This window comes from Paramormyrops kingsleyae, chromosome 13 (genome assembly GCF_048594095.1).
Source record: "Paramormyrops kingsleyae isolate MSU_618 chromosome 13, PKINGS_0.4, whole genome shotgun sequence".
In the NCBI taxonomy this organism is placed as follows: Eukaryota; Metazoa; Chordata; class Actinopteri; order Osteoglossiformes; family Mormyridae; genus Paramormyrops; species Paramormyrops kingsleyae.
Genome location: NC_132809.1, coordinates 10,530,232 through 10,556,107, shown reverse-complemented (window position 1 = coordinate 10,556,107; position 25,876 = coordinate 10,530,232). Strand labels below are relative to the sequence as shown.

At 41.4% G+C, this 25,876-nt stretch overlaps 3 protein-coding genes across 8 annotated transcripts in view; 2 read left to right on the top strand and 1 right to left on the bottom strand.

Moving 5' to 3' along the window:
* The first annotated feature begins 1,560 nt into the window (after positions 1-1,560).
* On the top strand, positions 1,561-10,228 carry LOC111842851 (uncharacterized). Of its 2 annotated transcripts, XM_072698171.1 has the most exons (8): positions 1,561-1,725; positions 5,696-5,854; positions 6,479-6,597; positions 6,688-6,754; positions 7,516-7,672; positions 8,155-8,300; positions 8,419-8,529; positions 8,670-10,228. In XM_072698171.1, exons 2-8 carry the CDS (start codon positions 5,705-5,707, stop codon positions 8,859-8,861), a joined length of 942 nt encoding a protein of 313 aa, XP_072554272.1. In that variant the 5' UTR covers positions 1,561-1,725; positions 5,696-5,704; the 3' UTR covers positions 8,862-10,228. The 2 variants fall into 2 exon arrangements, with proteins under 2 accessions (XP_072554272.1, XP_023665678.2); XM_023809910.2 differs by lacking the exon at positions 1,561-1,725 and having other exon boundaries at positions 5,736-5,869.
* nucb2b (nucleobindin 2b) lies at positions 8,996-16,803 on the bottom strand. Of its 3 annotated transcripts, none has more exons than XM_023809871.2 (13): positions 16,652-16,803; positions 15,634-15,774; positions 15,158-15,268; positions 14,945-15,077; positions 14,487-14,590; positions 13,732-13,917; positions 13,500-13,590; positions 13,338-13,396; positions 13,170-13,262; positions 12,927-13,016; positions 12,589-12,759; positions 11,430-11,490; positions 8,996-10,980 (listed from the first exon to the last, which is right to left on the bottom strand). In XM_023809871.2, exons 2-13 carry the CDS (start codon positions 15,772-15,774, stop codon positions 10,895-10,897), a joined length of 1,326 nt encoding a protein of 441 aa, XP_023665639.1. In that variant the 5' UTR covers positions 16,652-16,803; the 3' UTR covers positions 8,996-10,894. The 3 variants fall into 3 exon arrangements, with proteins under 3 accessions (XP_023665639.1, XP_023665656.1, XP_023665647.1); XM_023809888.2 differs by having other exon boundaries at positions 8,996-10,977; XM_023809879.2 differs by having other exon boundaries at positions 15,158-15,265.
* Positions 16,804-19,120: 2,317 nt separating this feature from the next.
* pik3c2a (phosphatidylinositol-4-phosphate 3-kinase, catalytic subunit type 2 alpha) overlaps positions 19,121-25,876 on the top strand; it is a 32,281-nt gene continuing 25,525 nt past the window's right edge. The window contains exons 1-2 of one of the 3 annotated variants that reach the window (XM_023809304.2): positions 19,121-19,234; positions 23,727-24,913. In XM_023809304.2, the coding sequence (XP_023665072.2) occupies positions 23,813-24,913 (1,101 nt within the window). In that variant the 5' untranslated portion in view covers positions 19,121-19,234; positions 23,727-23,812. Of the gene's footprint in view, positions 19,235-19,270; positions 19,489-22,205; positions 23,623-23,726; positions 24,914-25,876 lie in introns of those variants that run through there. The other 2 variants (XM_072698170.1, XM_023809296.2) reach the window with 2 other exon arrangements.

Here is a 25,876-nt window from a genome sequence, read left to right as displayed (position 1 = left end):
AGTTGCTGTCACCATGATTGAGAAGCTGTACTTTTTTTGGTATGGAAATCATTCCTGACCAGGGCAAAGAGATCAGCAATAAGGTGCTATTAAAAGGAATCGTTTTCCTTAAAATATTTCAGATTGTCTGGATCAATCTCCACAAAAAATCCACCTCACATGAGAGAGGCAGCCAAGAAGACACTGGTAGATTTCCCTGTAGAGAAGCACAGCAGCATTTGATGGCATGCGATTGAAATATTAGCAATGCCTACATTTTTGTGTTATTATATGTTACTACATTCCAAAAACAAAGTATAGTATAATCTAGAGACATGGGTGGGAGTCCACACCTCACACTAGATAGATGTTTCTCTAAACTTGGGGCTCTCAGTTCCCAGTACTGGTTCATGGCCAGTATTCCACTGGGCCATGGAACACTGGGGGTTTAGCGATGTGGGTCAGTTAATTTCCAAAAATAATCAATATTGTCTAACGTATCCTGAGGTTTGCGACTTCTGTTTGCACCTGAAAAAAATGCCAACAAGTTGAATTTATGAATTGATTTGCTGCTGCACCGCCCCCCAGTCACTATACCAGTTTGCGAAACTTTTGTATAACGTTAACCAGTCCACAGGCATCAAAAGGCTGGGAACGCTTACTCTAAGTCATCAATAAACGTGTCTGTGTGCTTGGAGTCTGACACACAATTGGACTCCATTTCTGCCACTTTGCAAGTTTCCTGGAAATTGCACTGACATCAGTGTTTATTGGGGATTGAGTGGAATTCTTCTTTGATGTGTAATTTCCAAGGCAAGACAAGTGTTGTAATTTGTTGATAATTTCCACACAACCCAGTTGGAACTTTTCATGTTTTTGCACCTCTCATATTTTTGCCTTCCAGTGCTCTGTTTAATAAGCAACATATATGTGCGTGTGAATTCTCAGAGACAATACTTGATGCACATGGCACCGGCAGTAACAAAACCAAGCTGCAAAATGTCTATTTCCTTAAGGTGGTGTGCTTTGTTGTTGACTATTAAATGAACCAGAGTTTAGTTCAATGCAAAATCCCTTTACTACTCTTAAAAATTGCCCAAAAAAGTGTATATACTGCTGAGACATAACAGATATTGTGGTACAGCTTGTTGTGTTTGTCTGTGTTTGTTGACGCATTCAGACCCATGTTCCTGAGCTTGGAGAACAGTGTAAGACACAACCATATTGTTAGTGGCACCATTCACATCAATGAGAGCGAAAAAGTCATGGTTAAATTCGAGGTTAATTTTAGTGTCCGAAGAGCAAAGTCCAAAACAAAAATATACAACGTTAGGAAGGCTAACTTTAATGGTATGAGACTGAAACTTGAAACTGAAAACTGGATGGAGTTAAATAGCAAAATGGTTGAAGAGGCATGTGTAGAAAAGAGTCTTAAATATTTAGAGTAACTTCCGTCCAGTCCGGATTGTTTATAAATGTTTTCCCTCTTATTTGTTATTTGAACTTGACGCGCTGACTTACCCGAGTTATCTCTCCCCTATCGGACGGAATGGTTGTCAGTCATAAGCCCCGCCCATCTTCCTGAGAGTGAAGAACCCGCTCGCTTACTTAGTAACACGGACTGCAGAAGCGGAGCGGTGCCAGTACAGCAGAGCCGAACGAAGTTATAGTTATTTAGTCTTCCTTTATAATTGCAGTTAGATATAAATTAGTATTTCTGTTAGCCCTCGGAGTGCGTGTTTGACTGTAAGTAATTTCTTATGGTGTAATCTGTTATTTTCAGTTAGTACTTGCCGTTTGTTAGGATGTTAATCCTCGTTAGCCGTGGAGTAGCATAGACGCTATTTCATGTCAGTGTATAGCCATGCCGCATCCTTTAAGTTTCCTTGTGTATCGTGTGCATTAATGTCTGTATTTGTTATGTTATGCTTAGGAGATATTGCACGTTTAGCATTGCACAAGTTATAAAGATTGTATGTTACGTGGTATGTTAATGACTTGGTTGCATACTTTGCTGTTATCTGTTATATACCTGCATTATATGTTTGCTCTAGGGAAACCACTTCATTTCAGGGCACTTCTCTCAATCAGATAAAGTGAATGAAAATAAGCAATCGTGGCTGGTGTGATGTTTAATAGGAAATTAAGAATAAAGTCAGGAGGAAAAGGGCTCTGTTCCACAAATGGAAAATAACTAATGATTTCAAAATAAAGCAGGAGTATCTAAGTATACAGGTTGAGTTAAAAAACATTAGACTCTCCAAGAGGAATGTAGAAAGGAAGATTGCATTGGAGGCTAAGGATGACATTAAACGTTTCTTCCAATATTTTAACTCCAAAAGAGCTCTAAAAGCTGAAATCACTGATTTGCAGGATAGTAAGGGCCTTATAATTGAAAATAAAATTGATATAGTAAATGAGTTTAATGATTATTTTACACGGGGGTTCACAGTAGAGAACACGAGTAACTTAGCACCATTTAGTACGAATACAGCGTCTATGACCAATATATGTATATCTGAGGCTGATGTGGCACTAAGCCTAGCTAAGCTCAAAATAAATAAATCACAGGGCCCTGATGGCATCTTACCTATAGTTTTAAAAGAGATTAGGGATATTATTAACCAACCTTTAACTTTACTATTCCAGAAATCGTTATCTGCTGGTGTGGTAACGTCTGATTGGAAGCATGCTAATATAAAGCCCCATATTCAAAAAAGGGGATAGAAGTAATCCAGCAAACTATAGGCCAATCAGTTTAACTAGCATTACTGGAAAAATAACGGAAGCTAAAATTCAAGTGAAAATGGTAGATTACCTGGATTCAAACAATATTCTGAGGGATAGCCAACATGGATTTAGGAGAGGTAGATCCTGTTTAACGAATCTACTTGAGTTCTTTGAGGAAGCTACGAGAGAAATTGATCACAAAAAGGCCTATGATGTGATCTACTTAGATTTCCAGAAGGCCTTTGATGTTGTCCCCCACAAACAGCTCTTGCTTAAGCTCAAAGCTGCAAGGATTTTAGGAACTGTGGCAACTTGGATCGAAAACTGGTTAACTGACAGGAAGCAGCGAGTAATTATTAGAGAAGTACATTGTTACAGTGGGCCTGCGTTCATAGTGGGATACCGCAGGGTTCAATTTTAGGACCACTATTGTTCTTAATTTACATTAATGATATTGACACCGATACATACAGTAAACTGGTTAAATTTGCAGATGACACCAAGGTGGGTGGTGTAGCAGATACTGATCTAGCAGTAGAGAGGCTACAAGGAGATCTTGATTTAATTAGCGACTGGGCTGATACCTGGCAGATGAAATTTAAATAGATAAATGAGAAAGACCTCAGTGTGTATGTTGATGCTTCTATGTCCTACTCTTGCCAGTGTGGGGAAGCAATAAAAAAGGCCAATAGGATGTTGGGTTACATCTCTAGGTGTGTGGAGTTTAAGTCAAGGGAGGTGATGCTACGATTATATAATTCCTTGGTAAGACCCCACCTTGAATATTGTGTGCAGGCTTGGTCACCATACCTTAAAAAGGACATTGCTGCCTGGGAAAGGGTGTAACGTAGGGCTACGAGAATGATTCCTAGAGGAATGTCTTATGAGGAGAGGTTAGCTGAGCTGAATCTGTTTAGCCTCGAGCAAAGGAGACTAAGGGGGGACATGATCCCGGCATATAAGATTCTAACAGGTCTGGATGCTGTTCACATAGCTGTCAAGTCTCCGGTTTTGGCTGGGAAACTACCGTATTTTACCCCTCTTTCCCGCCGTCCTCCCGTATTAGTACAGTATTTTCCCGTAAAACTCCCATATATCATTTAAAAAAAAATTCCTCTGCCTCTCCAAACTGAACTATCAGTAGCCTCGCGAGAACTGCGACCTGCAGTAGTCTGCAGGTCATTTACAACATTAACCAGGTCATAAGTGCGGAGGTTAAAATGGCAATGCTGTGTGGCAAAAACAACGTTACTTTCACCTTCTGTGACGTCTTCAACAAGGATACAAAGTCTGCAACAAATCTGTATAATAAGTCATTAGTGAATGCCAGAGAGCCACATGAGTGAACATGAGAAATTAAAAGAAATTGTGTAATGAAAGTAAAATGTAAATGACAAGTGGTTATTTTAGATTTCTTGTACACCTGTCTTAAAATGATACTGGAGTTTGGTTGGGGCAGTGGGTGCCGGAAAATTTCCCTTATTTTCAAATCCAAAACTTGACAGGTATGGGTGTTCAGCCAAATGGCTATATTAGTCTAAATACTATAGAACTCGTGGCCATAAGTGGAAATTAGCGGGAGAACATTTTAAAATGAATTTGAGGAAGCACTTCTTTAGACAGCGTGTAGTTAGAGTATGGAATAGTCTTCCTGCTTGTGTAGTGCAAGCTAAAACCCTGGGTTCCTTTAAAGCTAGATAAGATTTTAACAACTCTGAGCTATTGGTTAAGTTCTCCCTAAACGTTCTTGATGTGCTGAATGGCCTACTCTCGTTTGTAAATTTCTTATGTAAGACATCGAAATCGTCTGCTGCCGCAGAGTACGTACGGTCCACAGAGGGAAACATTTCAAAACCGTATTACGCAATGAATTCCAGTTCAGAGTAGATCACCTGTAGTCTAATTTTGATAAGGACTTTAGGTTAAAGTTCCTTTATACAGTAAGGTTTTTAAACGCTGTTTCGAGTTTGCCATTAGGCTATTACTACGCATATGAAGACGGTTGGTCCTGTTTTTCGTTGAAGTACGGGAAAGACCATAAAGGTAAGTGTAATTCTGCTTGGGCTTCCAGGGTTGTAGTATTCCAGTCCTGTCTTGGTCTCGAGACCACTTTTTCACTTACTTGGTTTTCTCATTTATCTTACTCCTATCGAAATAACAATTCAGATTAATAAAATAGCCCATGATAATAAAATGTAAAATTAAAGTCATGTATTATTCACCTTCATTGTATTAGCTGTATACTTGTTTGTTTGTGTGTTAAAAATACTGTCACAGAGTGCAGCGCTAGCTTGGAAATCCCTTCAGAACAGGCAAGATGTCATTCGATTAGGCTACGTAGCTCCCTACGTAGCTCGTACGTTAATCATAAAAGTGCTATTCTCCCATTCAAGCACATTTTCCTCCTCTATGGAGCAGGGTCTAAACTGCTCAGTCCAATATGGATGTACCGGAATGAGTGGGGTCATCATTTGGGTCTTATGTGGTTAGTTCTTCACGGTCTTGACTCTGTCCCCCCCACCAAAGTTTGTCATGAGCGTCGCCGCCATTAAATTTGAGGGGGACGTGTCCCCCTCAGATTTCATAATTATTCGTTTGGACCCCCCCCACATTTAACATAAAATATTAGTTTTATGCCAGTGTGTCCCCCCACATTCAAAATGCTTCTGACGCTCCTGGTCTCAGTCATGACTCAGATTCAACCCACCCAAGGTCTTGGTCTTGAAATGGACTACAGATAGCTGAGGTGATCTCGTCCCCATCATGATTAGCTTCTACTCGTTTGTAAAAGGACGTGATAATCAAATTGGTTCAGTTGCAAAAACTTCAGCTAACTATAATGCAGTTTAAACAAAACGTCAGTCAGTTTAGTTTTCTCCAACGTCCACCTGCAGATTTGTTTCACGACTTTTTTTTGTTTGTTTTACATCGGAGGCCCCAAATAGCGTGTTATTTTAATCCTGTCCTATAAATGTTTACTTTAAAGGGCTCCGGCATGAAGATCCCCGTGCTTGATTTCGAAGTCTATCGTCTCGGTGAAAATGTAACGGATGCGACGCTGAAGGAGCTCAGCCGGGAGCTGTGGACAGCTTTCACTGAAATTGGGTTTGTGTACCTGAGGAACACTGGCATAGGCCAAGAAGAGGCACGTGATCGCTAAGTATGACGTCATTCACTCACACTTTTATTCATGCGACTTACAACATCACTATACTCACCATAGAATGTGAACCGGCTTCACGGGCACAGTATCCTAACCCGCTAAGCCATGAACCCCTTCAAAAAATATGCTGGCCAACCCCAGACTTGAACCTGGGTCCTTCAACATCATAGCTTAATCTCCAGTCAATCTTGTTATAGTCTTGATTTTTAAATTTAGTCTTTAATTGACTGACTCTGCTTGGACCTAAAAAACACACCCCATCGATTAACTGTGCAGACCACTGTGTAATGTATCGTATATGTTTAGTAATATGCATCCAAGTCTTTTGACCTAACTCAGGATGTTAGTGCTTGTGTGCTGTCCAGCAGAATAAGGTGATAACATTTTACAAGCAAATTCATGCAAACCTAACAGGATGAACTTGAGCACTTATTTGTAGAGATGAAACGGTATGAAAATTTTGGTCACTATAATCGTGATATTAAATTATCATGGTTATCGGTATTATCGGAATATTATTAAAATGTGCTGCAAATGTTCAAAAAGTACTGACCACCCAGTTCAACTCCATGAAGTCACAATTATTTATTGTTTATCACTGTCCAGGTTGATGAGATTATGGAAATATCGAAAAAATTCTTTCTTCTCCCGGCTGAAGCTAAAACCCCTTTTAGCAGAACGAGGAACACCGACGTCCACGGCTGGCTGGCTCCCGAGATTGAGAGGTATGTATTTGTGTTTTTGGCTTCAGGTTGTTTAGTGTTTACATCGAAGTATCTATTTGTCAATTTTCTCCATTTTTTTTCAATTAACAGGTTAAATCCTAGTAGACCAGGAGGCTTAAAGGAGTCTTTCAACATCACCTCTCTGCACCCTGATGCTGTAATGCACCAGTTTTGAACTGCCAACATTTTTGAGGGCAAATATCTATCCATTAGCCCTAACTGTACATTAAGTATATGGTTACAGTGAATCTGGTAACCTAGGGTACAAGACAGACGACTCACACAATCATGAGCTGGTGCCTTGGAGCACCATTAGCCAACAGCTCGTCCCACCATGGTGTTCTAAGACGTGCTGTTGGGGATCCTTCCTTCCTGCTGCCATCAGGCACTGCAGTGCCTCCTGCCAACGGGCCCCCGCCCACCTCCAGCCATAACATGTCAGGAACACGTCACATCTTTGACATAGTAGCAGTCCGGTGCTGTTGGTCTTTAACTGCTCAGACACCATCTTACTTTGTATTTACTCCTTTATTTTCTGTTTTCAGGATATTCTGTTTGCTCACTGTGTAGTTTTTACATTTGTTTGCATGTTACCTGCCTGCACTGTGTGTACTGTCCTTGCACAGGATAAATACACCTATAATTATTAACATCTTGTATATTAGTCTTTGCCACTGCTGTGCCCTGATAGTTAAATATTGCTTTATGTTTGTGTGTTATAGTCAGTGTGTGAAATACCCATCAATATTCTGGGGGGTCCCCATCTCCCTATTGTTGCACAATACCAATCTTGAGACCCCCTTAAAATTTTGCTTTTGAGGCTTTCAGGGGGTCTCACGGGTTAATCGGGGGTGTCAGACCCATCCCCCCCCCCCATATTTCAGACACTGGTTATATTATAATTCTGTCAATTTCCAGGCCTGGCCTGCAGAGGACGTGGTACCAGGTTTCCGCCAGACTATTGAGTCATTCTTCATGCGGTGTAAAGATCTGTCCCTCCGAGTGCTCAGAGTCATGGCCTTGAGTCTGGACATTGACGTGGACATCTTTGTCAACTCACACAAGGGCATAGGGAGTGAGTACAGGCTGCAGTCGCTTATCTTACTAGAGAAATACATGGGAGAACTGTCTTATGCACAGTAGAGCAGCCGTACATCATCTGTACACTAATCTGGATCTTAACAAGTAGATCACTGAATGTAATGTAAATGTTTATGTAATTTATTTGATACCGCAGAAAAAATATTGAACTCTTGTTGCTCTCTCTTTATTTTTCTCACTGACATTCTTTTCTTCCATTTTCTGTTCTTGTTTCCTGTATTTATCTGCATGAACTTAATCAGCAATTTATATCTGACTAATAATGCTGATTATATATTATACAGAGTCTGAACTCATGTTGTGACTAGCCGGGTCTCTGATTTATCAAGAATCAGTTTGAGGGTCTTTTTTTAATGTGTCAGAGGTTGGCCTGCTGGTTTTTATGCTAACCTTGTATGAATAGTGCTTTATTACAGATGTTATTGGCATTTATATGGTCGGTGTGCTGTCCTGTAGGCGATTTGAATAAGAGTACCCTGCGGATCCTGCACTACCCCCCCGTGAGACATGAGATGGTGAAAGAGAGGCAGCTGCGGTGTGGGGAGCACTCTGACTACGGCAGCATCACCCTGCTGTTCCAGGACAGCAAAGGAGGCCTGCAGGTAACCGTGCAGGACTATGTAGGGGGAGCAATGGCCCAGTCCAAAAGGGGGCGCTGTTCTCTTTATGGCAGGGGACTGACATGTGGAGTGACTGGACCCTCCTGCTGTTGTGTATTAGGTTATGAACAGGTCTGGGGAGTACATAGATGCACCTGCCATTCCTGGCACAGTTCTGATCAACATTGCAGACTTGATGCAGAGATGGACAAGCGACGTTTTCATGTCAGCGGTGAGGCTGAACCACACACACTGACATCTGTCTTTTGACCATATTTGTAAATACTGCCATTGAACCCCATTATTTCTGAAATACATATGAAAATATTTGGAACTTGCAGACATGAGAATGTTTCATTTGCCTTTTTGTAGAAGCACAGGGTTCTGCTGCCCCCTCCTGGTGATGTAAGTACCAGACAGTCTGTGGCTTTCTTTGCGCATCCAGATGATGACGTCACCATAACTTGTTGCGACGGATCAAACAAATATCCTCCAGTGAAGTCGTGGGCCTACAGTTTGGAACGCTTTAATGACTCATATGGGAAAATGGAGACAACTTCTTGAAGTGCTCTGTTTAAAAATTCAAGTGTTCCTATTAGTACTTTTTCCTTGTAAGAATCACTTCGATTGATTTAAGAATGTGAATACATTAAGCGTACGCGAAGTGAATTCTGGAACACAAACAATAAAACAAGAAGAAAGCCTTAAATTACTTTATTTTCAAATGGTAAAGTAAAGCATTTTGACTTTGTAAGGTAAGGGTAATCAAAGAGGGAGAATAAAAAAAAAACATGTAAAAAAAACAACAAAATCTGCCGTCTGTAGAAATGGTTTGGCACACTCCACCAGATGCCTTTGGGTTGAATAATGCAAAGGGGCCAAAGGGCAGTTTGCTCAGACAATGCAACTCGGTGGGAAACTTATAGAGAGAAAGAGGTAGAGGAGTTACGTCCAGCATTATGTGCACAGCTGAGCTGTGACTGGGGACCTTCTCAGAGGAAGCCAAGCAAAACCTCATGGGGTGGGACTATGCTGAATGGCGGGACAGTAAGTCTCACTGTTTCATCATAGTGGAAATGGTGTCGGACATCAGATACCATTGTGGAGATACCAGCAACTCTTAGAATTGATAAAAAATATATTATGTTCGCTTCTGAAATCATTCCACAATTTTAATACTCAATATATTGTTATCTTTTGGAGAAAAGTTTTACCCTTTTCCCATGATGGTGAAACAACTTTGCTCTATTTTTAAGATGTTTTACAGTGATTAGGGCTGCACGATTCAGGGTTAAACGTGCATAATTTTCTTCCACTCTTCAAATGCAATTTTCTTTCATGATTCTTATAATCATTATCATCATCTTCATCATCATAATGTATAGCCTTTATGAAGACAATATGATCATTACTGAAATGGGACTGCAGCATCGTCTTTGCATAACCGAAACGGCACACAACTGCAACTACATAAAACTTAAACCTCATCTGCTCTTAATTGCAACACATTCAAATAAATGTTTTACCAGAAATTCATTGTGTTAATCCAAAAAAACACATGTGAATGTTACCCCTATTCGGTATGAACACAATGTTATTGCTCAAACTAGGGTTGTAAAATTTTCTTTTCTCTTCCTCACCAGAAGGGTCTTCTTGAAACATTTTGTTCTTGTTTTAAAAGCTTTTTCTTTTTTCTTTCACCTTGTCACGAATTAGATTTATTCTCAAATCTACCCCCTTCTCCTGTGTAGTTTGTCTTGTGATGTAACACAGTCCAGTCATTTGTTGAAACAGCTAACGGAGAAAAAGGGAGAGCTTGGCTTGATGCAACAGATCTCCACTCTAATGCGAACATGTTGGATGTAAGAATGAGATTGCACAGAGGTATGAATCAAGATAGCGATTAAAAACGATTAATCGTGCAGCCCTAATAGAGTGAGGTACTTCAGATAAATGATGATGCTGATTGTTGTAAACTGTTTGTCTGAACAGAAGAAAAGATACAGTCCAAATTGGGTATATTACAAGTTCTGCGTCTGCAAAGTACTCGGGCAGATGTGTGATAATTTAAATACAAAATAACTAAAAATCCCACCTCAGCATAGATATTAATCTTTGAAACTATGGTTATTTCTTGTGATAAAATTGACTTTTCTGTTTCTCTGGGGACTCTGCAGTTTAGAGAATGCCCTGAAGTTAAAAAAAAAAAAACATGGATTTTCAGCTAACAGTGATTAGCATCTCAGATACTAAACTTTCAGATATATGGCATATTCAGACCTTTCATAGGCGTAGTTTGAAACTGAGGGTGACTTGAAAAGCCACCATCATGCACTGGAATGATAGTCTGTTTTAAAAATCAGTCAATACCATAGTAAACCATGAGAGCTGAGTCGCTGCAGAGAGGAGGATGCAAATTCCCGATACTGTGAAACACAAAATGATTGGAATGCCATTTTAAGGTGCCAAAATTCTAATCACATCAGCTGTAGAGGAGAATTCTGGTCCCATGTACCTGTGCCTGCTGGTGTGAACTGGGGCAGAATTGAATGATTCGTCTGATATGCTGGATTCTTTCTGGGGTGTTTCAGATCCAGCTAGGAGTGCAAGGGTGTGTCGTGCTGTTGACCTGGAGGCAGAGGCTCTCTGTTTAAAGCCGGTGTTGGATTGGCATTCTCAGCTTCTGAAACAGGAGCATAAACCATCAAGCAAGGGTGTTTAAATGAAATACTTTTCATTTAAAAACACCTGTATTCTAAACCTTTATTCTCGTAACCATAGGTGGAAATTAACGGGAGAACATTGTAAACTGGATTTGAGAAAGCACTTCTTTGCAGAGCGTGCAGTCAGAATAGTTTTCCTGTTAGTGTAGTGTAAACTAAGATCTTGGGTTCCTTTTAATCAGAGCTAGATAAGATTTTATCTACTTTACAACATCAAGCTATTAGTTGAATTCTCCCTAACAAGTTTGATGGGCTGAATGGCCGCCTCTCATCTGTTTCTTATGTTCTTATGTTCCACAAGTCAAAAGCATACAATAAAGGGCACTTCACCATGGGACTGTATGATTGTTTCCTCGTGGGCCCAGAACATTTGCTTTGGACAGTTTATATCGTCAGCGTCTACGCTCACCTTGAACATCCACGGGAGGCTCAGCTCTCTGGCTTTTCAGTCTCTCCATGTGTTCTACTGCCTGCGGTGACAGAAGGGGGGTAAACAGAGGCGAAATTAGAGCTTATCGTCAGATGTCCAATGAGCGGTGAGTTTTGTATTACCAAGTGGACCTGACTGAAGGTCAGAGAATCATGAATTTGCTTTCTGCTGAAGTAGCCATGACAGCACATAATGGAGGCAGAGATGCTACACGAGCCCTGGAAGATCTTGTCCAGTGAGAGGCTTGGCCCCAGATGGATCACAAGCATTCCTGACCGATATCCCTCAGTTTTGCTTTTTGTAACTGAATGAAGGCTCTTGACTGCAAGTCTAATGGGTGTAAAATTTCCCAATACGAAACCTTTCATAAAATTCCTTGCTTCCATGTTTGGGAATTGAATACATTACTATATTATAGATTATTTCTGCTGAAAGTTCTAACAACCTTACATAGTACAATATAGTGGAAGTCTAAGTGCATTGACTTTTGCATTAATCATGATATGCCTCAATTATTCATATCTGTTCAGGGGGTATTTCCCTGGGTGCTAGATAATCGTGTCAGTTATATATCAGCATTTACACGTAGTTGCTTGGATGACACTTTTATCATTTATTCATTTAGACAGATGATGACATGTGACCGTTCATCAGAGCTGTACTTCTCTTATCACGTTAAGTATCAGCCTCCAAGTTTCTATTGCCCTCAAACACCACGCTGCCAGCTACAAATTTCTCATATCTGGTGAGAATACTTTCATTGACTTCACCTGGATTCTGTGTAAAAGTACAAGCCACAGCACCACAGTCCTTCATTTCAGGGTGTTTTTTTTAATCTTCATGAATACCAGTGAAATATCTGAACTTTTTCTTTAACTTCTATATTATAACACAGTGACACTGGTTGTTCAAATATGACACTTTCATTTGTGCATTTAATTAATATTAGGTTGGTTTTTCATAGTTGTCTGGTTTTCCTGATTTTTTTTTTTCCAGTGTTACAATCACCAGACAAAATGAAATGCTTTGCTGCAGTGACACTGCACACACAACAGAACGTGAAGATGCTGGTTACTAATAACTGACTTGCCACTTTAGTTATGTCTTAGTTTATGACCTACAGTGTGATTTTTGTTACCTGCTGAAGTTCCAGTTTCTGTGCATTTAGCTGCTCTTGTTGTCTCTCCAGTTCTTCTTTTTGTTTCTGAAGGTCTATCGTTTTCTGGTTCAGGTCTTTTTCCTCCCTGGCCAGATGCTCTTCAAATTCCCTCATCTCCTCATCAGTGTAGGCTTGGTTTTGTTCCAGAGTCTAACAAGACATCAATATTAACAAAAATATAGGATGGAGGTGCAAAACACAACTGAACAAGCTCAGCTCAAGTAAACTTTAATTGTTTCATTCATATATGTGTCAGATTAATGTTTGTTCTGGATGTTGGTAAAACCAGATTTCTTGTGATTTTACAAATCTTGTACCTCCCAACTCTCTGGCTCCAGAAACTCCTTTTTCTTTGTGGCCACCAGGAACTCATCTAAGGAGACAAGCCTGTCCTTGTTGGTGTCCACCTAAAAAACAACAGCCCACTGACTAAAAGCCAGCTAGAGATGATTTTGATATGCTTATAAGAAACATCACACTTAACAGTTCCTCTTTTTGCTACGGTTATGCAATATAGCAATGCAGCAGCAAGTAACTTGCAAACAGCTCTTCAGTCAGACCTCGTTCATGACATGTTCCCTCATACGAAGCCTCTCTTCCTCCATTTCCACCATGTCATCTTCCTCATTGGCGGGATCATAGATCTTCTCAAGCTAAAGCAACAGAGTGCTGTCATTTTTCAAATTCCACAAGAGCACGCCATGTAGCTGGGAACTTTAAACAAGTACCTCTTTTGTAAATAATGACTCCAGCTCCTGTTCATCAAAATAACCATCTCCATTGGTGTCTGAAAAAACATACAAAAAAATCTGAATGATAATTAAAATATGAAAATTATTGTCTTTAAATGGATAAACTCATTGACGTTGTAACTCTGATGCCAGTCATACCATGCAAGTTGAAGAAAGTCTTTGGATCAAAGTCCTCAGGGTCCAAACCGTCGGCCTCTTGCCAGACCTCCTTTAGCTGGTCCTGACTGCCCTGCACACCACACAATTCTGCTAGATGTTTTGACAGAGCCACCATTTTTTATATTCTAAAAAGTGTATTTGGATTTCTCCAACCTTGAGCAGAATTCAGCATTCCCTAAGAAGTGCCTGGTAGGATTCTTAATGGCCTTACCGGATGGTTTATCTTTGGGTGGTCAGCATGCTTCTTCTTCATCTCCTCATAGTGTTCCTCTTCCTTTTTCCTCCCCTCATCATCCAGCGTCTTTAAGTGCTCCCGGCGTTCGTGCTCCTTCATCATCTCATACTTCTTGAACTCCTCATGACGCTCTTTGTCATAATTCTCCAGGTCTCTTGTTGCCTTTTGCAAGTCAGAGAGAAATGCATGCTCACAGGTGCAGTTTCTCCCAATCAACAATTTTCAAAGCAGTTGTAAGAAAGTGCAAAGCTAAATGGTGGATCTGCTGAACTGTTCAGTTTGTCTGGATGAATTAAACTGTCGGCTGTTGGGTGGGTGTCGCAGTTTTACTTGTATCTCAAAAAACTTGGCTGAAATTAATTATACAGCTATGGATATCTTATCATGCACAGTTCTTTGAAATGTGAGATCACACAATTAACTCTGTGCTTTTAATAGTTCCCTGGATTGTCAGTTATGGCAAGCCAGTTTGTTGTTGCACATTAAGTTCTACAGATACTAGCTGCAAGTGGATGAACTGTCATGACTGACATTATTAATGGGTATTGAAATTATGCAGGGAAAGGTGTAAACTTCTAACCAGATCTCAGCAGAATTTCATTAAGAAGGTAGGGTTTCAGATGTTTCAGATATGGATGCATCATCAGGAAAACATCTCATGAGTTTCATGTTGAAAATAATCCTCACCGCTGGCAGTTAGTTTTGGGAAGCAACCCCACAAAAGTACCTACTGATTTGATGAGTCGATCTAGATCTTCCACCTCAAAGGTGTGGGGGTTCATGTGATTTAGGTATTCAAACTGCTTGAGCAAGGCCTGGTGATCCACTGATATATCTGAAGGAAACCGAAGTAAGGTAAGCTACAGATTATGCAATAAATTATCAAGCAAATTGATTCAGCTGTGGTCTTACTAGCAATAAAACAATCAAAAACCAGATACTAGATTTCTACAAACACCCCTCACGTTCTCTAAAACCTGTGCTGCAGACATGCTGTATTACAAACTGTATGCAAGCCACTGGTATAACTGCAGACTTGGACAAAACACATTTGTTCCTTTTGCAATCTTGCTGAGAAATGGAAATAAGGATTTATACTGTTAAAGCAGATCTTGAGTTTGTGGCGGTCACCCAAATCCTTGAGTACAGGCAAGTCTGAACAGGGAGGGGTACAGAAACGCCCGGATACCTTTCCCTCCTTCGATGTCTTGTTTGGCTTTGATCAGTGTCCGTAACCTTCCCACTTCTTGCCTCTTCAACTCATCCAGTTTCGTTCTCACATGATGGCTAACAAAGTCTAGCTCTTTGGCAAGCTTCCCTTGCTGTTTGAAAACACTTTATTACAAAAAATGTAAAATATGCAAATAAATAAAAAAAAATACAAAATTTGTTCTTTTGGTACCTTTATGTCCTCCATGTCTGTGTTATGGAGCTTTTCTCGGAAATGTTGGTCTTTCTCCAGAAAGTCAATAACTTCTCTGAGGTAACGGTCATAGTGCAGTCCAGTGTCCTGCTGCCACAATTTATATTAAATCCAAACAACAAATTTCACTAAGAATGCAAGAGAAAAATTAGACAAGCTTCTAAGGAAGAAAAAAGATAGTCCCCTAACATCAATACTGCAAATATAAAATATTTGTTACATGATATGAATATATCTTTTATCTTTGTCAGTAATGAAACATTGGTTTCAACAGTGGTTACAAGTATAAACTGAGCTTCGATTCTGATGCTAGTGGATGTTTTAGTAGAAGTTCATGATTTTCCCCTAAAATTCGTAGTACTTAAGATTTTAGGTTGAACGTGCCGTTGCAGCCTGCGGAAGTGCTTATCTTACGCCTAAAATTAAGCGTCGTTTCTCAATCGCAAGACACTTACCACACTTTGCGGCGGCTCTTGGGCTTTTTCTTCAGGGAGTCTCACCTTTGTCTTGTCCACACTAATGGGCACTGCCGCTGAACAGATCATCAGGCTTATAAGAAATAAGCAACAGCGGCTGAACCTCCTACTCCACCTCATCTGTAAATACATTTAAAACACACAGGAACGAAAGGTTTAACCGTGAGTCCGCTGTCCATCAGTGCCATTCGAGCAACATCATTTACAGCAGTTATTTATCCAACGGTGAGTCACACCCAAAGAGCATGTCTCACGTTTATTACAGGTTAGGCTGCACTACGTGGGATATGTACTTAATCACAGATATCCCATTTTTACAAAGTAAGCATACATGCACTTCATTTCAAACATTTTTGAATTAAAAAAATATGAATATAATAATCGCAGAATACTGACTGGCAATTTACAATCATTATTGAAAACTACACATTTCATTAGGGAAAATAGGATGATAATGTATTTTTATTTCTAATGCACTGTAGAAACTTAGTGTAATTGCATTAATGTCCAGCTAGACCGATGACCAGTATGAGTTTGTGCTGCTTGCGGTCTGATGCTGGTCAGCTCGACTTACCTAACCGGTTTAGTGATGCTTTGCCAGACCTCATTAGCTATATACTGTACACTACACTACCTGAGCAGTGTAGTGCACCGTCAGTTAGCCATCACTTGCCTCCAGGGTAATAAAAAAGCCCATGTGAAACTATCTGGTTTTGTTTTCCGCTTTTTTCACTTTCTCCAATTTTCTGCGAGGGGCTGACATCAGGGTTCTGGTACAATTATTATGGAGCGGTATTCTGCCACTAATGTATATTTCGAACGAACTAATGACCAGTGACTGCGATATTCCAGTTCATTCAGGAAACACAAAATATGCATATATATTTTACAAAGCTAGCTAGCTGTGGTAGGCTACTTTACTTATACTGTGATTCCTCCAACATCTAAGGAAGAGATCTCAGATCATTGACATTTTCCTAAGTAAATGTTCACTTACTTTGTTGGCTAGCTAGCTGTCAAGTTCCTTTTCCAGTCCCTTGCGCTGATTCTTACTCAGATGTTTCATTCACTTCTAGGAAGCCACCTCGCTGTATGTCACAGGACTGTTTTTTGTGCATAATTTTTTAAACCCACCCCCTTTAGACAAAAATTCCTATTACGCGACCGATTGCCATAGCAACCGCCCGCCCACCGTCGCGTTCATTGGACACAAATAGTCTCTTTTCAACATTTCTGTCACAGTTTATGGAAAATTATTGGGTGGAGCGCCTGTCGGTTAATCCATTTGCAAATCAATTTTTCCAGCAAGTTACGTTGAGGCGAAACGTACGTGGCGCTCATATGAACCAGCTCACTTTGTGATGTCAGGGGGGGACCATATGGGGGTGGGGGGATTTTAAAAACAGATAATGTTTTTTTAGGGAAATGATCAGTTTAAACCGACGTCCAGTAGTGTACAGTGAGCGGTAAATTTCTTTTTACATTTTACATTCTTGTTACATTTTCATTTTTTTTTTGCGTTTTCAGAAAGTGTCTTACATTGTTTGCTTCATTCAATATATAACAAGTGCCTGGTTAGCTCCTGTTTCACAACAATTTGAACAACATATAAAATGCATATATAACTAGATTTCAAACACAGACTGAGCGCAGAGATGAAGATACATGCGCAAATCCTACTCTATGTTGTGTAGTAAGTCTGGAATGTGAGTGAGTGACAACCTCGGTCATTTACTGGTCTCCCATGAGGCTAAAACAAAGATGACATTTTGAAACCGTCATGAAAGAAACGCAGAGGTGATACATTCGCTGAGCTATCAGAAAAAGGAGACCCCAATGAGGTTTGGTGCACGAATGTGTGACAGTATGAATATTAGGATGAAAGTATTTAATACCTGAGAATTACTTTACAGTCTGTAAGCAAAACGTGGTGGTGATCTCCCTTGAAGTGTGTGCTATTTGTTGAAATACATTGCATGTATCCTAGTAAATTCTCAGGACAATTCAGTGCCTGTGAAATGGCATGGCTCTAGTGACGTTGTCTCTAGCACAAGGATGAGAAAGTCCAATTAACAAACATACTTTATTTGCCATTTGCAACGTAACTTTTGCTGGCCCCATCATAATGTCCATATCTTGTTGGGGGGGGGGGGGTCACAGCATAGAATTGGCTAGTGTATAGTGCCCTTGCTTAAGGTCCCACAGAGATAAGACTGTTCTGCTGAGGTCAGGATGTGAAGCAGCAATCTTCTGATCACAGGCACAGAGACTTAGCCCACTGACCCACTCCCTGCCCCCCTACTTCGACAAAGTGAAAAGATGAGCATAAAAAGCTTCATCTATGAAATATAGTCTGAGTTCTAGATGTTAGACACGCAATATGACAGTACTAAAGGGGATTGACCTTTGTGGGTCGGACAGATATCTCGCTTCTTTGCCATTTACACCACTTCCTGTCAGTTGCTATTGGCTCTGAGAGGTGCAAAACCAAGACTCCTGTTTGTAAGCATGTCAGCTTCAAAGCTTCTAGAAATACTTCAGCTGACAAAGTTATTTAATAATATATACTGAAATGACTCCAAAGCTTCTTTTGCTTGTTTGGTGGGGAACTTTGATGGATAAAGGCAATCATATTTAGAACATGCAACCTGTTAACAAACTTGAAATGCAATGTTTTGAAACATTTAACTAGTAAAGAAAAACAGTCATTAGAGCACGACATCAAAATATTACTACATAAAACATGACTAGATTAAAAAATGACAAATGGAAATACAGGCCTTTTGAAAATAAGAATGGTTTACATACGTATAACATGGTGGATTTCAGGTGGGGCGACTATAATATGCTGTTAGTAATTGCAGACTAGGCTGTTTTTCTTGTAGAAACCAGCTATAACCATAATGTTACATGTGAGACAGGACGAATAAACTGTTTTCCTTTTCAAAAAATAGTGTCAATCTTTTCAGCATAAAGCTGGTACAAATAAAGAGCATGTTAAGCCACATACTTATCATTCCGAGATGCACAACTAATGAACTAACATGCTGTAATGTCTGTGATCGTGTGGTTGGTTAGAGTGAATTTACCATTTCTCTAGGGATTACCTGACCCTGCTCTTTGAATTGCATGTCATTTCATGTAAAAGCATTTGCTAGATAAAATGCCTCATTATGTACTTTTGCAATGCAATGCAGTGGTACAATTGAGACAAGATGCATGGCATTGCTAGGGATGCACATGCAAGACAAGCTACAGTATATACGGCCTGTGCATGACTTTGGAACCTCGGGGAACAAGCAAACTCCATAAGCGCATAGAGCAGATGTAGAACTTGAATCCCAGTCCCTGGTGTGATCATGTTTATATTAATCACTGTATTAATAGAGAATTCTGGAAGACAATTCTGCAACTAAATAAAAGTTTTATTGCTCAGGAGATCCACAGGGTGTCATTGTTACGCCACATAATTACTAGCGCAACCGCAAGGACCGAGACAGGAACTGACGTTGTGTCTGCGAGTAGATGGATACATTTCTAACTGCAGGAAAATGGCTCCAGCGATCGCCAAGTTAGAAAGGTAGGAATTTTATCATCATTCTTCAAAAACCTTGCGATGCAAAAGTTAGGACAGCGTGGCGAGCGCGTTTGCTTCGCCTCCAGCAGTTACTCGGGCCTTGTTCTGAAAATAGACGATGCCTGTTTTTGATTGAACTTCACTTTGTTGGCCGGTCACTATTGATGTTTTAAATTATTCAGTATTGTATAAAGTTGATCAGCAGGCAGAAGGAACTTCAAATAGTTGATGTTTTTCCGTCGGCAAGCTGATGACGGGTAAACAGTAGGTTCTTAAAGCACTGGCTAAATATACATGTTTTTTCTGATTGCTACGATTCCGTATGTGGATGGCGGGTTTGAAAAGTTACTGGCGCTTTGTAATTTGTTTACGCCTGTTGTAGCTTGTTACGCCAGGTAGGATGCATATGTGGATTGTATGGATATACAGGTGTTTATCCGTGGATTAAATGATCATTTTGCGTTGATTACCCCGACGGTGAGATTGTACATGTATCACAGGCGCTGCCTTTCTCCCTGCACGATTCTCGTTAAGAATCGTGGAGTTTTAGAGAGCCAGCACTCTTTGTATTTTTAATTTGCATAACTGTGTGTTCTGTTCTTAATTTGGCTACATGTAGTGTATTTCGAATGTTATTACCGTCTTCGGCATGGTCACAAATATATTTTATGTGAAGCCTTGCCGCAATTTAGTTATGCCTGCAATATCATAATTACGCAATATGATCAGATGTTAGTTTTCATACATTTTTAAATTTACAGGCTAATTTTTCATGATTTTTTTAAAGCTACTCATCATAGAATTGTCTGACGTGACAAGTGCTGTAATTATAGGCAATATATTTTTATAAATTGCATACTTTAAATAATACGTTGCAGGTTGCATACTGTCTAGTGAGCCGAATTAGAGGTGCTTTGATTTCCTTTTAGTTTAATTTTAATAATATAGATGGAAAATTAGGCAAGAAAAGGTATTTGGTTTAAGTTTGTACTAATCGAAAAACGCTTGATGCAAATTGTTGTTATTTATTTTGGTTTTAGCAATTTCCTTTGGAGATACGTCTGTTCCTGGCGAACTGAGTTCATTTTTACTGGCTTTCTTTATCGCCGCGTTACAGCAGAGGTTCAGCTCCTGCTCCTGTGTTTTTCTTAATCTGCCCGTCAGCCCAAATAATTGCAGCCCCCAGGAACAATTTGAATCGTTATCTTTTCATCTGTGGCTGAATCTAAGAGGCTGGTCTCTAGACAGCAGGATTGTGCATTTGTGGAATGAAGTCGCACTGTGTAAATGCATCGTTTGCAAAGGGCATAGTGTGCAGCCCACCCCCTCTCGGTGTCTGTCATTTATGTGAAAGCTTTTTTTTCACCACTTGTTTGGCTTTGCCCCCCTCCAGTGAGGCTGTGTTGCTTTTTGTATCATAAAATAAAATGATTTGTCGGAGTACTGTCTTTAATTATTTCTGACACGTTTACTCCAGTCTCCCTGGTGGCATTCTGGAAAGCCAGTCCATGTTAATTATTATAGGGTAAATGCTGAAACTGGAATTCTCTGGTTATACCCCAGGCATACAGATGTGACTGTTTTCTTGTTTACTGTTTTCTCAAATGAACTTTTGAGCATTTGCTCACCCTTCCTACATTTTCTACTCTGTACAAGAACCGTTCCCTCTGCAACTAAGACAAAAAACAGTCTAAGATTGTTCAATTAAATTTGCCCGTTTGAAAGGCAAATGCTGTAAAAACAAATCTTTAAACCCTGAGAATATGAAGTAGTTAGTCATTTCTTGTTTAAAGATTTTGTACTTTGAGCTGTTGCTTAGTATCTTGTCACTGCCTGTGGCAGAATGGAGAATGAGCTTCTTTTTTTTTTTTTCTCCCTTTGTTTTTATGGAGCTGTGTTGGGCTACATTTCTTCAGTTCTGATTGAGGAGCAGGGGGATGAAACATTTGCTTATCCAGTTTGGGATGCAGACATGGGAAAGGTTAAGCTTTTGATACACACATCCCTCTGGCTTTTGATTTCTCTCAATTCTGTCTCTAGCCCTAGCATCTTTAGATTTCCTTAACAGGGCTTTCGAAACACAGTAGCCATTTGTGTGAAAATATTCTTTTGAGTTGTAGCTGCTGATTCCTTTTCTTTCCAGCTCCTGGGGTGATGACAGTATGATTTTGGTGTTTGTTTATAACATGATCTGTGAGAGAGAATGTAAATGTTTATTGCGACCTTATTTCCTCATTGGATCTGGCACGTGAAACTTTTTGCTTTTTTTTTACCCCCCCCCTGAAGAGCATGGCTGCCATTGCTTCTGCAAGTATTTGGGACTTTCTGAGAATGCAAGCGGAATTACCTCCGGTCCACTGAGTTTTTTGTATGAGCCTAAAAGGAAACTTTGCCTCATTCTCTGTGTTCATGCCCATTTTCTTTGCTCAAAGCTGCTCGCAGAGCTGTATCCTGGGGGGTGACAAGTTCTTTCTTGTGTTGCCGCTTACAATGTATAGGTGTTAGTATTTTGAGGAACCATACTCATCCATCCATGTTCCAGCCTGCACAATTTTAAGGTTGAAATACAGCCAGCATCGCCTTTGCTAAGAACTTAGATGGCTAGCTAATCTGTTTCTGTTGCCACAGCTGGGCTCCAAAGCTCTCCTTGCTTATTAGCTCAGCTGATAAGACTAAGAACTGGCATGTTACCCAGGAGCCGACTGTGCGGCGGAGAGTCCTGTCTGGCTGCCTTGCATTCCAGATTCCTTTCAGTTTGACATAGTAGGCCCAGGCGTAGCGTACTGCTGCGCTACAGAGGAAGGAAGGGGCGCCCTTGTGGAGCTGTGTCATTTCTGGGACCTGGGCTCTGACTCACTGCCTGTGAGCACAGAAAGTTGTGAAGTTTGTAGTTCTGGGTGAAGGCTAGCTGAGATGCAGCTGAACTGGTGGCGTGTACAGCAGAGTGGGTACAGAACCCCAAAAAAATGTTTGCTGACGGAGCTTTAATGGTGTCATTGCATGAGTGTCGACATAAGAGCATTTGGGAATAGCCCTCTTAAGATGTGTCATTTTATTTCAGTTCCTTTTCAATCAGGGAAAAGCTTGGCTTGTGAAAGGCCGTGTTGGCGGGAGGCCTGCTCACAGGTTTGGAGGCTGTGTTTAACGTCGTCCTCATGGCATCGGGAGGTGTGCAGGCATTGGCCGTGTTGGCGGGAGGCCTGCTCACAGGTTTGGAGGCTGTGTTCAACATCGTCCTAATGGCATAGAGAGGTGTGCAAGCATTGGCCGTGTTGGCGGGAGGCCTGCTCACAGGTTTGGAGGCTGTGTTCAACGTCGTCCTAATGGCATAGAGAGGTGTGCAGGCATTGGCCGTGTTGGCGGGAGGCCTGCTCACAGGTTTGGAGGCTGTGTTCAATGTCACCCTAATGGCATAGAGAGGTGTGCAGGTATTGGCCGTGTTGGCGGGAGGCCTGCTCACAGGTTTGGAGGCTGTGTTCAACGTCGTCCTAATGGCATAGAGAGGTGTGCAAGCATTGCCCGTGTTGGCGGGAGGCCTGCTCACAGGTTTGGAGGCTGTGTTCAGCGTTGTCCTAATGGCATAGAGAGGTGTGCAGGCATTGGCCGTGTTGGCGGGAGGCCTGCTCACTGGTTTGGAGGCTGTGTTCAGCATCGTCCTAATGGCATAGAGAGGTGTGCAGGCATTGGCCGTGTTAGCTGTCGTGATTCTATTCCCCTTTTCACCAGGGCTGTTGTGCAGGCATTAGTGTTCTTTCTATTTGAAATCTGACTTCTGCCTTCCCCTTTTTAAAAGTTCTTCATAAACTGTGTTGTCACTCCTTCTCTGTGGAAGTAGTGCGACCATAATTCTGTTGAAACGATTTTGTGGCAGACATAAAAAGCACAGACTGCAGGGCAAAAAAAAACATGTCTACTTGCTACCGAATTAAATATCAGATTGCAATAAAGATGTTAAAAGCTCAATTACTGTAATCCTTAATCCTAATACCCCTGTAATTAAGACTACATGACATGAAAATGTCATTCCTGGAACAGTACGGTTGGTCTCCCTCCTATGTTATTCAGTCTGTCAAATCTTTTTGTGTGGAAAGACGTCATTTTCCTACAGCTCATGCTTCGCTGAACCCATGAAGCAAAAATGTGTGCAAGCTCTCTCTTCTTGTTTTTGTGGACATCCATACGAGAACACGTCGATCATGTTGATTGTTTACTTAAGACTAATCAGTTTTTTTTTTTCTCAATCAAAGCAAAGAACTTGCTTGTGTTGCCTTTGCCTATTAGTGGAGACTTAAAATAGAGGATAGCATGTGAGTCTCTGAAGACTTCCATTAAAATATCTCATGAGTATGAATTCATTTTCATCAGAGCTGGGCAATCAGTTATTGACTAGGGTAACTGAAAATGCTAACTGAATTTCATTCTTGCAAATGAGTCATTTGCAACCCGTTTGTGCATTTTGTGTACGGTTATCTGTTTTTCTTTGTGTGTATTTCAGGACTGTGATCTGACTCCATCTTGGAATACATTGATACCAGCAGAGGACATTCTATCATTCATACATGGAACCATCTAGTTGACACCATGGCCCAGATATCCAGTGGCAACGGATTCAAGCAGGACTTGTCCCCACCTATGGAGGGACGACCAAAGGGGATTGTGGGTAAGGAGGAGGCCCTGCGCATGGAAGTCGAGGCATTGGCCAAGCTGCAGAAGGTGAAGAGGCAGACCCATCCCACATCTTCCTCGGCTGCTAAATCCCTGAGCCGTGAAGCTCAGAGGGCCTCCACCAGCAGGCCAGAGAAAGACCTCATCGTCTTCCCAGAGTCAGAGGCCAAGAAGAGGGCAGAGAAAGACAAGTTCCAGGATATTGATGTCGAGAAGCTCACCACAGAGGAGCTGGAGAAACTTCTGCTGGACGACAGCTTTGAGGCAAACAGCAAGGTCTCCAGACCCTCCTCCTTGCTGGGGTGCAACCTCAGTGCCTCCTTCCCTGGCAGTCAGCCGTATAACCGAGCTCCGTTTCACAGTGGCCCTTGGACACCTGCCGTTGGCACCCCTTCTGCCTCTGCTCTGTCTACCCCAGCCCACCAGCAGACCCCCATCTTCGCCTCTGCCCCTTTCTCCAAGCCGCCCGGCTCCTTCCAGAATGGCCTTACTGCTGGGATGCTTTTTAGGCCTTCCGAGCCCCTCTACTTGTCTCCTTTTGTGGCTTTCAGCCCCATGCAGCCCCCCACTCCGGTCGTCTACCAACCTCCCGCCGTCGACCCAGAGATGGCAAAGCTCTTCGACAAGATTGCCAGCACCTCCGAGTACTTGAAGAACGGGAAGTCCGCTGTCACTGACCTGGACCCTGGCAGCGCTAAATCCCTTGCCCCCAAGCCGCCAGCCTCAGAACCCCCCAACATCAGCCGCTTCGATTGGCTAGACCTGGACCCACTCACCAAGTGCAAGCTTGATGGAGAAGAGGCCCCTCCTGCTGTGGGGGCTGCTGTGACTGAGCGGGTGGGTGACCCATGGGATGCAGTGCTGCTGGATGATGGTGATAGCGGAGCTGCTGGCAGCCCCCCAGCTCGGGGGAAGAGCCAGCACCCTGCCCTAAGGAGCTCCGCTGAGATGACTTTGCCCAGACGCAATTCCCTCAACATCCCTTCAACGTTTTCATCAGAAACCCAGAGCAACCAGGTATGGTGGTCAGGTGATTTATAACAGCTGACAGTCAGCTAATATCTTTGTGTGCGAATTTCGCCACCTATACGCAGAATTAGATGTCAGATACCTCTGTTATATGTAAACTTGTGTTGTTGCTAATTCAGCATTAGTATTATTTGGAGTTGCTACAAAGCAGGAGTAATGCACAGCTATCAGTGATTTCAGTTTCAGATTTAAGATCTAGTGTTGTGACCAAATCTAGCCTTTCTATCCCTCCACATCATTATTTGATTTTATTAGGGTTTTGCTGTCTGTTGGTATAACATACAGTTTCATTTAAAAACTGAGACCAGTTGAAATGACCTCTGGCCCTTTTATTTCTCGCCATAAGCCCCTCGTTGTTTTTATATGCATTTCATTTCCTGCATCGACTTTATACGGTCAGTGTTAGTTAACTTCCAAAGAGAAAAAAAAGACATTTCCTGACTCAAAACTCGTTGGAGGTGAGCTGTTTTCTTCTCATAGGTGCACACTTTTCCCAGAAAGCCCACTTCCTGTTTCATTGTGCTGCCAGGTGTCGTAATGGGACATTTGGTCTGACATTGCACAATTCATCCGAAGCAGGGAATACATATAGGGGTGTGGGGGCTGAACGTTGGAAATTCTGTATAAGGTGATTCTTTTACCATGTTAACAGGATCAAAGACCTGTGCTTTAGGACTATTCTTGACAATAGAAACAAGTGGTCTTTGAAGAGTTACTGGATGCTGTCTTTAAATGTAATTCTTGGTTGTGTTTTTGCTGCGTGTTGATGTAATGGTGTGTTATATACACAATGAGGCACTTTGCCCATGTGTACGAATTGCTGGATTAGTCAGCATGAAGAGGACGACATGGCATTCCTGAGTCCCGCAGTCATTGGTCTGCTGAGCCAAAGGAGCCTGTTCTGTGGTGTCATGGAAGCATGACATGCGTGGTTTCTCTTTGGGCGGGGCG

Excerpts from the sequence above, each read along its gene's own strand:
- LOC111842851 (XM_072698171.1), top strand. The coding sequence starts at position 5,705 with ATGAAGATCCCCGTGCTTGATTTCGAAGTCTATCGTCTCGGTGAAAAT. Across the intron at positions 5,855-6,478 it reads CTGGCATAGGCCAAGAAGAG|GTTGATGAGATTATGGAAAT; the intron begins GCACGTGATCGC and ends ATCACTGTCCAG. Across the intron at positions 8,530-8,669 it reads GCGACGTTTTCATGTCAGCG|AAGCACAGGGTTCTGCTGCC; the intron begins GTGAGGCTGAAC and ends GCCTTTTTGTAG.
- nucb2b (XM_023809871.2), bottom strand. The coding sequence starts at position 15,774 with ATGAGGTGGAGTAGGAGGTTCAGCCGCTGTTGCTTATTTCTTATAAGC. Across the intron at positions 12,760-12,926 it reads TGGAGCCAGAGAGTTGGGAG|ACTCTGGAACAAAACCAAGC; the intron begins GTACAAGATTTG and ends ATGTCTTGTTAG. Across the intron at positions 11,491-12,588 it reads AGAAACTGGAACTTCAGCAG|GCAGTAGAACACATGGAGAG; the intron begins GTAACAAAAATC and ends CTGTCACCGCAG.